The sequence below is a fragment of the Pelophylax lessonae genome, assembly GCF_965119305.1.
Source record: "Pelophylax lessonae genome assembly, chromosome: 5".
NCBI classification, from domain to species: Eukaryota; Metazoa; Chordata; class Amphibia; order Anura; family Ranidae; genus Pelophylax; species Pelophylax lessonae.
The window spans coordinates 49,568,966-49,585,276 of NC_138772.1; the positions used below are offsets into that span (position 1 = coordinate 49,568,966).

Sequence of the window (16,311 nt, forward strand, 5' to 3'; positions counted from 1 at the left end):
AAATAGAGCCTAAGGCTCCATTCACATATAGGCGTTTCAGATCGCGGGCAAATTTGCAGTGATTCTGCCCGCGATTCCGAACCAATGCAAGTTGCGGGACGCCCGAGCGATTCCTGTGACTTGCAATGGCCCCCCGAACGCTGTGCGATTTTGCCGCGATTGTCGCCCGCTGAATTGTGGTATAATCGCGCAAACAGAATCGCGGAACGCCTGATGCCCAAAGGTTTTGGACGTCAGGCGTCCCGCGATTCTGTTTGCGCGATTTTTCCGCGATTTATCGGGTGACAATTGCAGAAAAATCACACTGCATTTGGCCGTCAGGCGCTGCGTTTGGGTGCCAGGCATCTCGCGATTCTGTTTGCGCGATTTTACCACGATTCGTCGGGTGATAATCGCAGGAAAAATTGCGCCGCATTTGGGGTGCCATTGCAAGTCACGGGAATCGATCGGGCGTCCCGCAACTTACAGTGGTTCGGTATTATGGGCAGAATGAGCAATTTTGCCTGCGATCCGAAACAGAGCCTAAGAGGGAAGCATGAGATACAAAAAAAAGGTGCCGAAAGCAAATTCATGAATACGATCGTTTTTTGATCGATCAGATTATGAGATGTGGAGACAGATATGTGATCGATAATATATAATCGTGACAATCATATCATAACTATTGATAAACTAATGATTGAAACCCAATTCCCTGATTGGAATATTGGCTGGATGGATTGTCAGCTACAGATGGATTATTCCTATGGGAGGAGATGAATGTGTATGACCACCGTTGCACCGACGTTCTTTTCTCCCAGCAATGGAGGGAAGTGTGTGCAGCTGGGGAGGGAGGAATGTAAATAAAAAGAGGCCACTACAAATGTGAATGAAGGGAACACAATACAATGCAGCCCATCACACCCAAACAGCGGATCCCAGACAGTGCAGCCTCTGTCAGCACCCGGCCCCATTCCTCCCCCAGCATGACGGGGAATCTGGGAAAGAGATGCTCCTTGTCCCACTTTCCATAGACGGTGGAGGGAGGAGGGAGACATGGAAGGAGGGGAGAGGAAGAGGAGGGGATGCTGCTGCTGCTGCTACTACTGGGCTCCTATCCATCACTAAGCCCGGGAGAAGGAAGAAGAGATCGCTGTGGGCATCGATGGACCCTGTGCTGGCCATGAAGCCTGCATCGGTGACAAGTGGTACCCTGCTTCTACTGTCAGGTCTGTGTGCATCCCCCTCCCCCCTACACTGCCAGCTTCTGCCTTTCGCTGCCCCCATCATGCCTGCATGGAAAAACATGACTGCTCCATGGCGGGGGCAGCGAGAGGCGGCTGCTGGCTTCATGACTCCGATATAATGCATGGATGTCTGGGGGTTGACCAAGGATATCTTCTATGTAGCATGCATGATGCTGATGGCCACCTCTGCTTGCATGCAGAACGTATAGAAAGAAATGTAATTTGTTGTAAAATCAGTGTGTGCGCTCAGATGCCCTGGCCGTATTTCACTGCTGGCGTCTATGAACCAATATTCTACTTTTGTTGAGTTTGGACCTGGCGATTTGGCATGTCTGGTATATGCCATAAGTGTTGGTGTATAGGAGAGCATTTGAAGAGACCCTGTCAGTAGTGATTAGCTTGGGTTCAATCCAATGCGGAACCAATCAGTTGTCGGCTATATAAGTTCAATGATGTCACAAGCCTCCTCACCACTTTGTGTACATGCAGCTGATTGGCCCGGCACTGACAGCTGCCTTTTGGGTTCAGCACAGCATGGGGTCAGACCAAATCTGGAACCAAACCTAAGCTCCATGGCGGGCCAGTTAGCTCAATGTTCACAAAGTGTTGGGTATGCTTATGACATCATTGATCTAATATAGCTGGCACCTGGTTGGCCTGGCACTGACAGCTGCCTTTTGGGTTCAGCCCAGCATGGGGTCAGACCAAATCTGGAACCAAACCTAAGCTCCATGGCGGGCCAGTTAGCTCAATGTTCACAAAGTGTTGGGTATGCTTATGACATCATTGATCTAATATAGCTGGCACCTGGTTGGCCTGGCACTGACAGCTGCCTTTTGGGTTCAGCCCAGCATGGGGTCAGACCAAATCTGGAACCAAACCCAAGCTCCATGGTGGGCCAGTTAGCTCTATGTTCACAAAGTGTTGGGTTTGCTTATGACATCATTGATCTAATATAGTTGGCACCTGGTTGGCCTGGCACTGACAGCTGCCTTTTGGGTTCAGCCCAGCATGGGGTGAGACTAAATCTGGAACCAAACCCAACCTCAATGCCAGGCCAATCAGTTCTATGTACAGAAATTGTTAGGAATGCTCATGACATCATTGATCTAATATAGCCTGCAGCTGATTGGTTCAGAATGACAGCTGCCTTTTGGGGTAAGCCCAGGTTGGGGTCTGACCAAATCTGGAACCAAACTCAAGCTCAATGTTGGGTCATTCAGCTCTATGTTCACAAAGTGTTTAGTATGCTCATGACATCATTGATCTAATATAGCTGGCAGCTGATTGGCCGGGCAATGACAGCCTTCATCTAAGTTCAGACCAAACCCAAGATCATCACTAGTCACAGGGTTTCTTCATAGGTCCTCCAACAAAAAGGTCCTACAAGACAAAGGTTCTCCAAAGGTCAATGATGTCAAGAGCATCCCGACACTTTGTTTATGTACAGCTGTTGGCCAGAAATCCCTCACCCGCAGTTGATTGGCTCGGCACTGACAGCAGCCTTATAAGTTTGGTCCGAATCTGAAGCCAATCCCAAGCTCAATGCAAGGCCAATCAGCTGCCGGCTATATTAGGACAATGATGTCATGGGCGTCCCCGCCACTTTATGTACGTGAAGCTGTTGGGCAGGGAATCCCTCTCACACAGCTAATTGGGTTGACACTGAAATCTACCTATTGGGTTCAGCCCAATATGGGTTTGGACCAAATCTGGAGCCAGACCCATGCTCAATGGCGGGCCAATCAGCGGCTGGCTATATTAGATCAATGATGTGACGTGCATCCCCACTACTTTGTGTGCGAGCTGCTGTTGGGCGGGGAGGGAATCCCTCGCACACAGCTGATTGGCCTGGCACTGAAAGCTACCTTCTGGGTTCAGCCCAACATGGGTTCAGACTGAAACTGGATCACATCCCAAGCTCAATGCCTGGCCAATCACCTGCTGGCTATATTAGTTAAATGATGTCGTAAGCATACCTGCCACTTTGTGAAGGTGTAGCTGCGGGGCAGGAAATCCCCTGGCTGCAGTTGATTGGCTCAGCATGGGCAGGTACCTTCCAGGTTCAGTCCAACATGGGCTTGGATCAAATTTGGAACCAGACCCAAGCTCAATGCCGGGCCAATCAGCTGCGGACTATTTTGGATAAATGACGCGTAGAGCATCCCCACCACTTTGCGTATGTGTAGCTTTTGGGTAGGGAATCCCTCGCCAGCAGCGGATTGGCCCGGCAATGACAGCTCCCTCCCGGTTCTGTCCAACATTGGTTCAGACTGAATCTGGAGTGAAACCCAAGCTCAATGCTAGACCAATCAGCTGCCAGCTATATTAGGTCAATGATGTAATAAGCATCCCCACCACTATGTACTTGCAGCTGTGGGGAAGGAAATCCCCCGGCTGCAGCTGATTTGCCCGGCGTTGACAGCTGCCTTCTGAGTTCAGACCAGCATTGGTTTGTACCAAATCTGGAACCAAATCCCGGTCCAATCAGCTGCCAGCTTTATAAGATCAATAATGTCATGAGCATCCCCGCCACTTTATATATGTGCAGCTGTGGGGCAGGGAATCTCCCGGCTGCAGCTGATTGGCCCAGCACTGACAGCTCCCTCAATATTGGTTCAGACCAAAGCTGAAGCCAAACCCAAGCTCATCCCTAAAGCCCAGACTAATCAAGATTCTGAAATTCTTACATGCATCGTTTTCCTTTTCTAAACAATTTTTTTTAAATATGCAATGTGCCTTTAAACTTGTTTGCAAATGTGATTAGTCTAGGAAGAGTCATTTCCCTAGCACAGCCTCTTCACATGTCATAGCCTTCTCCTCTTCTGGGAGTGGCTAATTACTGTCTGTGCTGGCCCAGCTCCTTTGCCCCCCCTCCCCTACATGACCTGTTATGCAGCAACTGGGTACAGAGCACATGGGAATACAACAGGGCAGGGGTAGGCAACTTCAGCATGTCAGCTGTGATGAAACTACAAATCCCATAAAGCATTGCAAAACTCCCACAGCCACAGTTGTACTGGTTCCCCTCCTGGACTGAAATTGCTTACTCTGATTTCACTGCACACTGTGAGTTTCTCACAATGTGCATTAGAAGCTGCAGCAAGTCATATAGAGCAGGCCTATTTCTGACACTTGTTGTTTAAAAGTTAAAATCCAGTATTTTTTTCTAGAAAAGTACTTAAAACCCCCAAACATAATTTTTTTTTTAGCAGAGACCCTAGAGAATTAAATGGAGATCGCTGCAATACTTTATGTCACATCGTATTTGCGCAGCGGTCTTACAAACACAATTTTTGGGGAAAAAATACACTTTTTTAAATTAAAAATGAGGAAAACAGTAAAGTTAGCCCAATTTTTTTTACTATGATGTGAAAGATAATGTTACGCCGACATGTCATGTTTTAAAAAATGCGCACACTCGTGAAATGGCAACAGACTTTGTTACTTAAAAATCTCCATAGGTGACGCTTTAAAAATTTCTACAGGTTAGCTGTTTAGAGGTACCAAGAAGGTCCAGGGCTCAAATTATTGCTCTCACTCTAATGATCGTGGCGATATCTCACATGTGTGGTTTGAACACCGTTTACATATGAGGGCGCAAGTTGCGTATGCGTTCACTTCTGCATGCAAACTCGGAGGGACGGGACGCTATAATTTTTTTTCTTATTTATTGTACATTTTAGTTTTTTAGTTTTACACTGTCCCTTTAAAAAATGTTTACTTTATATCAGTTTTATTCCTATTACAAGGAATGTTAACATCCCTTGTAATAGAAATAAGCACACAGGACTTTAATATGACATCTGGGGTCAAAAAGACCAAAAAAGCCCCCAAAAAAAAAAAAAATGTTTTCAGCAAGAAAAAAAATTGGTCCTTTAACCACTTAAACCCCGGAAGATTTTACCCCCTTCCTGACCAGGGGGTATTTTGCGATTCGGCACTGCGTGACTTTAACGGACAATTGCACGGTCGTGCGACGCTGTACCTAAACGAATTTGACGTCCCTTTTTTCCCACAAACAGAGCTTTCTTTTGGTGGTATTTGATCACCTGTGCGATTTTTTGATCATGCGCTAAAAAAAACAAAAAAAGAGCGACAATTTTGCAAAAATAACAATATTTTTCAAATATTTTTATATAAAATTCCCCCCAAAAAATGTAAAAATCTAATTTTTTTTAACATTTTCGGCCAATTTGTTTTATGCTACATATGTTTGGTAAAAAAAATCACAAGAAGCGTATTTTGATTGGGCAAAATCAAAATACGCAAAAGTTATCGCGTTTACTAACAAAGGGAAAGATTTTTGTCATTTTTGTTGTTTTTTTTTTCACGGGTAATGGCGGCGATCTGCGATTTTTTTTGCGGTACTGCGACATTGGGGCGGACAGATCGGACCCTTGACTGACATTTGTGACACTTTTGGGGTTACCAGTGACATTTCTACAGTAATCAGTGCTATACATATGCACTGTTACTGTAAAAATACACTGGTAGTGAAGGGGTTAACTTTATTTGGGAGGGAGGGGCTGTGTGTGTCCCTAGGGGCGTGCTTTCTACTGTGATTGGCTGTGGCTTGAGCTGTAAGGACACTGATCAACGGATCTACATACTAGATCCGTGTGATCAGTGTCTTTACAGCGAGGAGAATGACAGGTGGCTTGTTTACACAAGCTGCCTGACATTCTCCCTCTCCCCCGCCAATCGCCGAGTGACCGGCGGACATCGGGTCCGCTGGTCACACGCGCGGGGGGGTCCGTGACCACGCGGGAGCGCGCCTCCGGGGGCGCGCGCTCGCTCCCTAGACCCTCACAAGCTAGTGACGTAGCCCTACGTCACTTTGCCTGTGAGGGGCTGACTGCCGACGTAGATCGGCGTTAGGCAGTCGGCAAGTGGTTAACCACTTAAGCCCCGGAAGATTTTTCCCCCTTCCTGACCAGGGCCTATTTTGCGATTCGGCACTGCGTGAATTTAACGGACAATTGCGCGGTCGTGCGACGCTGTACCGAATTTGACGTCCTTTTTTCCCCACAAACAGAGCTTTCTTTTGGTGGTATTTGATCACCTGTGCGATTTTTGGATCATCCGCTATAAACAAAAAAAGAGCGTCAATTTTGCAAAAATAACAATATTTTTCACATTTTTTTATATGAAATTCGCCCAAAAAAATGTAAAAATCTAAATTTTTTAACATTTTCGGCCAATTTGTTTTATGCTACATATGTTTGGTAAAAAAAATCGCAAGAAGCGTATTTTGATTGGTTTGCGCAAAAGTTATCGCGTTTACTAACAAAGGGAAAGATTTTTGTCATTTTTTTGTTTAACGCGTAATGGCGGCGATCTGCGATTTTTTTTGCGGTACTGCGACATTGGGGCGGACAGATCGGACCCTTGACTAACATTTTTGACACTTTTGGGGTTACCAGTGACATTACTGCAGTAATCAGTGCTATACATATGCACTGTTACTGTAAAATTAAATTGGCATTGCAGGGGTTAACTTTATTTGAGAGGGAGGGGTTGTGTGTGTCCCTAGGGGCGTGATTCTAACTGTGATTGGATGTGGCTTGAGCTGTAGAAACAATGATCAACGGTCCTACATAGTAGAACCGTATGATCACTGTTTCTACACAGGGGAGAATGACAGGCGGCTTGTTTACATCAGCCGCCTGCCTTTCTCCCTCTGCACCGACGATCGCCGAGTGACCGCGCGCTCGCTCCCCAGAGCCTCACAGGCTAGTGACGTATATAAACGTCACTTTGCCTGTGAGGGGCTGACCGCCGCAGTATATCTACTTGCGGCGGTCGGCAAGTGGTTAAGGCTGTTGGGAGGAAGCGACGTATGACGTCGCTCCAGTCCTCCAAGGCCATAGAGTCGAGTGCGGGCCAGTATGCCCTCACTTGACTTCCTGCCCAGCACCTGAGAGGACCAGATCGTTTCCCCCGCTACCGATGGCTCCGGTAAGCTGGGAAAACAACCGGGAAGAAGCTGGAGGCCCATAAAAGTGATTCTGCTGTGAATCCGACACTGGGACCACTTTTATGTGAAAGAGGACCACCTGCCCTGTAAGAAAACACTGGGGTTATGGCAGCTATATGCTGCCATAACACCAGTATTTAACAAAATAGCAACGCAAAACGGGCGGTCCGGAAGTGATTAAATAGCAAACATGTTATACTTACCTCCTCTGTGCAGTTGGTTTTGCACAGAGAAGCCCGGATCCTCCTCTTCTCGGGTACCTTGTTGCTGCTCCTGGCTCCTCCTATGGAGTGTCCCCACAGCAAACAGCTTGCTATGGGGGCACCTGAGCCGAGCTGCAGCTCCGTGTGTCCATTCAGACCCTCTCTCTCCTGATTGGCTCACTGACTTTGATTGACAGCCGCGGGAGGATATAATAGAAGTCTATGGCTAAGTGCAGCCAACTTGCAGGATATAATAGAAATCTATGGCTAAGTGCAGCAAACTTGCAGGATATAATAGAAGTCTATGTCTAAGCGCAGCAAACCCGCAGGATATAATAGAAATCTATGGCTAAGCGCAGCAAACTTGCAGGATATAATAGAAGTCTATGTCTAAGCGCAGCAAACCCGCAGGATATAATAGAAATTTATGGCTAAGTGCAGCAAACTTGCAGGATATAATAGAAATCTATGGCTAAGCACAGCAAACTCGCAGGATATAATAGAAATCTATGGCTAAGTGTAGCAAACTTGCAGGATCCTCCTCTTCTCGGGTCCCTCGTTGCTGCTCCTGGCTCCTCCTATCGAGTGTCCCCACAGCAAACAGCTTGCTATGGGGGCACCTGAGCCGAGCTGCAGCTCCGTGTGTCCATTCAGACCTTCTCTCTCCTGATTAGCTCACTGACTTTGATTGACAGCCGCGGGAGGATATAATAGAAGTCTATGGCTAAGTGCAGCCACCTTGCAGGATATAATAGAAGTCTATGGCTAAGTGCAGCAAACTTGCAGGATATAATAGAAGTCTATGGCTAAGCACAGCAAACTCGCAGGATATAATAGAAATCTATGGCTAAGCGCAGCAAACTCGCAGGATATAATAGAAATCTATGGCTAAGTGTAGCAAACTTGCAGGATCCTCCTCTTCTCGGGTCCCTCGTTGCTGCTCCTGGCTCCTTCTATCAAGTGTCCCCACAGCAAACAGCTTGCTATGGGGGCACCTGAGCCGAGCTGCAGCTCCGTGTGTCCATTCAGACCCTCTCTCTCCTGATTGGCTCACTGACTTTGATTGACAGCCGTGGGAGGATATAATAGAAGTCTATGGCTAAGCGCAGCAAACCTGCAAGATATAATAGAAGTCTATGGCTAAGTGCAGCCAACATGCAGGATATAATAGAAGTCTATGGCTAAGTGCAGCCAACTTGCAGGATATAATAGAAGTCTATGGCTAAGCGCAGCAAACCCGCAGGATATAATAGAAGTCTACGGCCAAGTGCAGAAAACCTGCAGGATATAATAGAAGTCTATGGCTAAGTGATAGTGAAAAAAATTGGTCCTTATAACAGAAATCTATGGTTAAGTGCAGCAAACTTGCAGGATATAATAGAAGTCTATGGCTAAGTGCAGCAAACTTGCAGGATATAATAGAAATCTATGGCTAAGTGATAGTGAAAAAAATTGGTCCTTATAACAGAAATCTATGGTTAAGTGCAGCAAACTTGCAGGATATAATAGAAGTCTATGGATAAGTGCAGCAAACCCGCAGGATATAATAGAAGTATATGGTTAAGTGCAGCAAACCCGCAAGATATAATAGAAATCTATGGCTAAGCGCAGAAAACCCACAGGATATAATAGAAGTGTATGGTTAAGTGCAGCAAACCCGCAGGGTATAATAGAAGTCTATGGCTAAGCGCAGCAAACCCGCAGGATATAATAGAAATCTATGGCTAAGCGCAGAAAACCCGCAGGATATAATAGAAATCTATGGCTAAGCCCAGAAAACCTGCAGGATATAATAGAAATCTATGGCTAAGCGCAGCTACCCCAGGAAAGCTGCAGCTACACTGCACTGCACCCGCGGTGTGGGTCAAGCGCAGTACATTACTGTGAAAGCAGCCCTATACTATTATGCCCAGTGTATTGCTTCACACTGACCTACAGATCTCTTCTATCCTGATGCTGCCACCACTCTGGAGACCGGCAGCCAGGATAAGGGATGGAGTGCAGTTGGTATCACTCTGCATGGGACAGGAGCCAGCGCTGCAGACAGTGGCGGTTCTACATTAAATTGCTCCCCGGGCAAGACTCCCTCCCGGCACCCCCCCCCCCCAAAAAAAAAAAATAACATGACAACATAACAATAAATGCAGAGTGCCACAGCAATGCCCCCAATAAATGCAGAGTGCCACAGCATTGCCCCCTGCAGAGGAGGCATCGACTTATGCCGCTCTTGCTCCCTACTACACCTCCAACAATAGTCCCTCTGCATTGCCTCTGTGTGATGCTCTGGAATGGCAGGTCAGCAAGCCCAGACCGCTATTTACCAGTCACCTGACCGCGATCTACTGGTTGCTGACCCCCGCCAGACTCCATGGTGGCCACATGCCAACATACTGTGTGACTATGGAGAACGAATGTAGCCACCCTCTAAGTCACATCACAGCAGCAAAACAACTGATTTGGACATTTGAAGGAGGTGGAGAGCAATAGAAGAGGCTTTTCTAAATGAAGATTTCCTACTTGAATAGGTTTTTTGTTAAAACCAGAGTGTACTGGGACTTTAATACTGGCAGCGTTGGCAAGTTTTCTATGAGGCTTGATATCCGTTGCGGAGACCCCTCCCCCTCTGTGTTTAGTGGCATTGGCACAACACTGTTGTAACTAATATTTGCCCAAATAAGGGAAAGCCAAGCCGGATTCAGCGATCAGCGTATTGCTGTCTGGATACTTTATAACACAAGCAGGGAACTCTTCCTGAATTCATTCTATTGCTCAGTGTCTGTGTGCAGGTGGCAGGAATACTTTCATATGTAAAGCTGAACTCCAGCAAACAGCTACACGGACAAAATACATACACAGGGGCTGCTTTACCTAACAAAGGATTTGTATTCCTGTCCATCCAGTCCTGCGATTTGCACAGCTCTGCCACGCAGTACAGCCCTGTCTAGAAGGGCATGAGAATGGAAATGTTATTGTTGCCATAAGGTAACACTTATAGGTCTTGTCCATCCCCCAGCCTGTGACTGGACAGTGAAAGGACAAGCAGGAGAATGACAAGCTCATCTCTTTGTCACTCTGCTCTCTCCTCTTATCAGCCTGTTCCTTATTGACACTCCTGGCACCTTGTGCTGCTCCTCCCTGTACCAGTCTGAGCTGTGCTGTACAGGGATGGCAGGAGGTCAGATACTAATGCTGCCAATGGATTTGTATTTCTGTCCATCCAGTCCTGAGATTTACACAGCTCTGCCACAAGGCACAGCCCTGTCTAGAAGGGCATGAAAATGGAGGTTTCAGTGTTGCAGTAAGGTAACACTTAGGTCTTTTCCATCCCTCAGTCTGTGACTGGACAGCAAAATAACAAGCAGCTGAATGGCCCCATAGACTAGTATACAGCTGTGTGGATGGGCCCTTTTAGACTAGCATACAGCTGTGTGGATGGGCCCCGTATACTAGTATACAGCTGCGTGGATGGGCTCCATAGACTAGTATACAGCTGTGTGGATGGGCTCCTTTAGACTTGTATACAGCTGTTTGGATGTGCCCCATAGACTAGTATACAGCTGTGTGGATGGGCCCCATAGACTAGTATACAGCTGTGTGGACAGGCCCCATAGACTAGTATACAGCTGTGTGGATGGGCCCCATAGACTAGTATACAGCTGTGTGGACAGGCCCCATAGACTAGTATACAGCTGTGTGGATGGGCCCCATAGACTATTATACAGCTGTGTGGATGGGCCCCATAGACTAGTACACAGCTGTGTGGATGGGCCCCATAGACTAGTATACAGCTGTGTGGACAGGCCCCATAGACTAGTATACAGCTGTGTGGATGGGCCCCATAGACTAGTATACAGCTGTGTGGATGGGCCCCATAGACTAGTATACAGCTGTGTGGATGGGCCCCATAGACTATTATACAGCTGTGTGGATGGGCCCCATAGACTAGTATACAGCTGTGTGGATGGGCCCCATAGACTAGTATACAGCTGTGTGGATGGGCCCCATAGACTATTATACAGCTGTGTGGATGGGCCCCATAGACTAGTATACAGCTGTCTGGACGGGCACCATAGACTAGTATACAGCTGTGTGGATGAGCCCCATACACTAGTATACAGCTGTGTGGATGGGCCCCATAGACTATTATACAGCTGTGTGGATGGGCCCCATAGACTAGTATACAGCTGTGTGGACGGGCCCCGTAGACTAGTATACAGCTGTGTGGATGGGCCCCGTAGACTAGTATACAGCTGTGTGGAAGGACCCCATAGACTAGTATACAGCTGTGTGGACGGGCCCCGTAGACTAGTATACAGCTGTGTGGATGGGCCCCGTAGACTAGTATACAGCTGTGTGGAAGGACCCCATAGACTAGTATACAGCTGTGTGGATGGGCCCCATAGACTAGTATACAGCTGTGTGGACGGGCCCCGTAGACTAGTATACAGCTGTGTGGATGGGCCCCGTAGACTAGTATACAGCTGTGTGGAAGGACCCCATAGACTAGTATACAGCTGTGTGGATGGGCCCCATAGACTTGTATACAGCTGTGTGGGTGGGCCCCATAGACTAGTATACAGCTGTGTGGATGGGCCCCATAGACTAGTATACAGCTGTGTGGATGGGCCCCATAGACTGGTATATAGCTGTGTGGATGGGCCCCATAGACAAGTATACAGCTGTGTGGATGGGTCCCATAGACAGATATACAGCTGTGTTGACCCGTCCACACAGCTGTATACTAGTATAAAGGGGCCCATCAACACAGCTGTATACTAGTCTATGGAGCCCATCCACACAGCTGTATACTAGTCTTTTGGGGCTCATCCATGCAGCTGTATACTAGTTTATGGGGCCCATCAACGCAGTTGTATACTAGTCTATGGGGCCCGTCCACACAGCTGTATACTAGTCTATGGGGCCCATCCACACAGCTGTATAATAGTCTATGGGGCCCATCCACACAGCTGTATACTAGTCTATGGGGCCTGTCCACACAGCTGTATACTAGTCTATGGGGCCCGTCCAGACAGCTGTATACTAGTCATTGGGACCCATCCACACAGCTGTATACTAGTCTATGGGGCCCAATCCAAACAGCTTTATACAAGTCTAAAGGAGCCCATCCACACAGCTGTATACTAGTCTACGGGGCCCATCCACACAGCTGTATAATAGTCTATGGGGCCCATCCACACAGCTGTATACTAGTCTATGGGGCCTGTCCACACAGCTGTATACTAGTCTATGGGGCCCGTCCAGACAGCTGTATACTAGTCATTGGGACCAATCCACACAGCTGTATACTAGTCTATGGGGCCCAATCCAAACAGCTTTATACAAGTCTAAAGGAGCCCATCCACACAGCTGTATACTAGTCTACGGGGCCTGTCCACACAGCTGTATACTAGTCTATGGGACCCGTCCAGACAGCTGTATACTAGTCATTGGGACCCATCCACACAGCTGTATACTAGTCTATGGGGCCCAATCCAAACAGCTGTATACAAGTCTAAAGGAGCCCATCCACACAGCTGTATATTAGTCTACGGGGCCCATCCACACAGCTGTATAGGGCTTTCCCGAGCGGCGGCGGCGCATGCGCGGTGATGTGTTGGCGCCGGGCGACGCCATTTTTAAATCCTAAGGCGCCTTTAGGAACAGGTAAGTGAGACTCCTCCACAGCCACATTACCTGCCATTATGCAGGGCTGCGGGCATAGTACAGAAGATGCAGTGCTGCGGGCATGGTACATGCCCGCTACACTGCATCTCCTGTAGGATGCCAGCAGCCGCAGCCCCACATTCTCTTGTACCATGCCCGCAGCCCTATAGAATGTGGGGGCCTTGTGGAGGGTGCAAATTTTTTTGGGGGGGGAGGGGGGGGGGCAGCATTTCATTCTTGGACCCAGGCAGCACAATGTCTTGGGCCAGCCCTGAAGGGCCCCATAGACTAGTATACAGCTGTGTGCATGGGCCCCATAGACTAGTATACAGCTGTGTGGATGGGCCCCATAGACTAGTACACAGCTGTGTGGACGGGCCCCATAAACTAGTATACAGCTGTGTGGATGGGCCCCATAGACTAGTACACAGCTGTGTGGATGGGCCCCATAGACTAGTATACAGCTGTGTGGATGGGCCCCATAGACTAGTATACAGCTGTGTGGATGGGCCCCATAGACTATTATACAGCTGTGTGGATGGGCCCCATAGACTAGTATACAGCTGTGTGGATGGGCCCCATAGACTAGTATACAGCTGTGTGGATGGGCCCCATAGACTAGTATACAGCTGTGTGGACGGGCCCCATAGACTAGTATACAGCTGTGTGGATGGGCCCCATAGACTAGTATACAGCTGTGTGGATGGGCCCCATAGACTAGTATACAGCTGTCTGGACGGGCCCCATAGACTAGTATACAGCTGTGTGGATGGGTCCCATAGGACTAGTATACAGCTGTGTGGATGGGCCCCATAGACTAGTATACAGCTGTGTGGACGGGCCCCATAGACTAGTATACAGCTGTGTGGACGGGCCCCATAGACTAGTATACAGCTGTTTATAGATGCATGCAAAACTACGCAGCATATATTACGCCCATGTATGTATCACATACTGAATGTATTTATACAGAAATGATCTCATTATACAAACTTTACAGGACAATTCTACTTTTCCTTTCAAACACGAAGTTGGCTGACATAGCAAAATAGAAGGAAAATAAATTATTACTGGCTGCACCCACAGTAGGAATTTTGGCTGTGCTGTCTGTTTCCTAATAGAGATGAAAGATACTGTTACCATTTTTAGATCCAAATAAAATAACAAACAGACGACAGAAAGTTACTGTAGATTGATTTTTGTTGCTGTGTCTCCTTGTGGGTGAATACTCCTTACTTCCTGTGTGGTCACTGCAAGGAAACATTTTAAAGCGGAGTTCCACTCATTTTTATGTTTATTAAAAGTCAGCAGCTACAAAATGTGTATCTGATGACTTTTAATAAACACACACTTACCTGTCCCAGGATCCAGCGATGCGGCCGCCCGAAGCCTCCATCCTCTTCCTCTCCTCACGGTGGCGCAGTCATCTCCAGTGTGGGTACCCGGCTGTGACAGCTTGTGGCTTCACAGCTGGGTGCGCACTGCGCATGCGCATGTCGTGCTGCGCATTGTGAATGGCCGGGCAATCTTCTGGGACCTGTGACGTGTCCCAGAAGATTGCAGGGAGGGAAGGAGAGGAGAACTTCCGCTCGAGCCGCCTAGGAGTGGGTACCTGTCAAATCTGGGTACCCGCTCCCACCCAAAAAAAAAATGACATGCCAAATGTGGCATGTCGGGATCAGCAGTATTTAAAACTGAAATTCCACTTTTGGGTAAAGTTTCTCATTTTTACACTTGCTTGCTCTTCCATATTTCATTATGTTAAAGTATATCTAAACCCTAATTGGAGGACACTATGGGGGGGGGGGGGGGGGCTCTCATTATAAAAAATGTGGTGTACCGTCAGTGCCATCTAGTGGCCATAGTGCAGGATGTTCCTGATTGAAATATTTTATGAAAAATACTGCATTATGGCCACTAGATGGTGCTTACAATACGTAGAAAATTGTCATATTAGACAGAATATGGTGATTTTTCATTGCAGCTGTGCAACTGATTGTTTATAATCCATATAATCAATCTACATATATTGTATATATATATATATATATATATATATATATAACCAGCCTTACCTGGTTCCCACACCACAGTACCCTGCCTCAGGACTGATTTAAGCAGTGGGCTGGCTTATGGGAGGAGGTATACAAATATCAAAATGCCTTGATAGGTGGGCGTCAGTCTGGAGGAAGTAGACCACCCTAGGTAATCCCTGCATGTGATGCTGAACATCCATGATTGAAGGATCTGACATCCAATGAATGAAAGGGGTGGGCCAGGGACAGTTAGGCTGGAGAAGAAAGTGATGAATGCTGCTGGATGTCCTCCAGCCAGGAAATGAGGTATGCTCTATCTGACTCACAGTGTGCAGCAAGTAAGCAACTACAGTCCAGGAGAGGAGCCGGTACAACTGACTGGAAGGCTGGAGGTCAGACTTGGAGGTCAGACTTAAGTATTTGCTCTTTGGTTTAGATATCCTTTGTTTATCATTGCCTGTTCGGACATGTGAGTCTATTCTAAAACACATTTGCATTTTTTTTTAATAGACTGCGGCCTTTTGTAAATACACATTGTAAGCACACATCCTGAATAAAGAATGTGCAAAATAATTAAAAGTACAAACAGGAAGAATAGAAAAGAACTTTTCATATTCAAATAAAATAAAAGTGGGAGAAACACTTGAAAGTATTCATTTTGAAAAGCTTGATTTCTCTGGAACCAGAGACAAAGGCGGATCACAAACTTCCCTTTTATCAGAGTGGATGATGTAAAAAATTGTTTGCATCACCTTATGACAGCCAACCAGATTCCAGATTTAAAGTACATCCTGAGGAATGACGTCCTCTTCCATCAGGTGTTCCCAGAAGAGTGCCCTCTTCCATCAAGGGTCCTTATCAGAATGCCCTCTTCCACCAAGGGTCCTCACCCGAGTGCCTCCTTACATCAGGTGTTCCCATAAGAGTGCCCCCTTCCATCAAGAGTCCTCTTCAGAGTGCCCCCTTACATCAGGTGTTCCCAGAAGAGTGCCCCCTTCCATCACAGGTCCTCATCAGAGTGCCCCCTTACATCAGGTGTTCCCAGAAGAGTGCCCCCTTAGATCACAGGTCGTCCTCATCAGAGTGCCCCCTTACATCAGGTGTTCCCAGAAGAGTGCCCTCTTCCATCAAGGGTCCTTATCAGAGTGCCCTCTTCCACCAAGGGTCCTCACCCGAGTGCCTCCTTACATCAGGTGTTCCCA

The 16,311-nt window shown here is 47.3% G+C and overlaps 1 protein-coding gene across 3 annotated transcripts in view; it reads left to right on the forward strand.

The window, feature by feature from the left end:
* Positions 1-1,020: 1,020 nt before the first annotated feature.
* The window catches only part of SGCE (sarcoglycan epsilon), a 116,974-nt gene continuing 101,683 nt past the window's right edge, over positions 1,021-16,311 (forward strand). Inside the window, exon 1 of one of the 3 annotated variants that reach the window (XM_082259087.1) lies at positions 1,021-1,208. In XM_082259087.1, the coding sequence (XP_082115213.1) occupies positions 1,145-1,208 (64 nt within the window). In that variant the 5' untranslated portion in view covers positions 1,021-1,144. The remainder of the gene's footprint in view (positions 1,209-16,311) is intronic. The other 2 variants (XM_082259089.1, XM_082259088.1) reach the window with 2 other exon arrangements.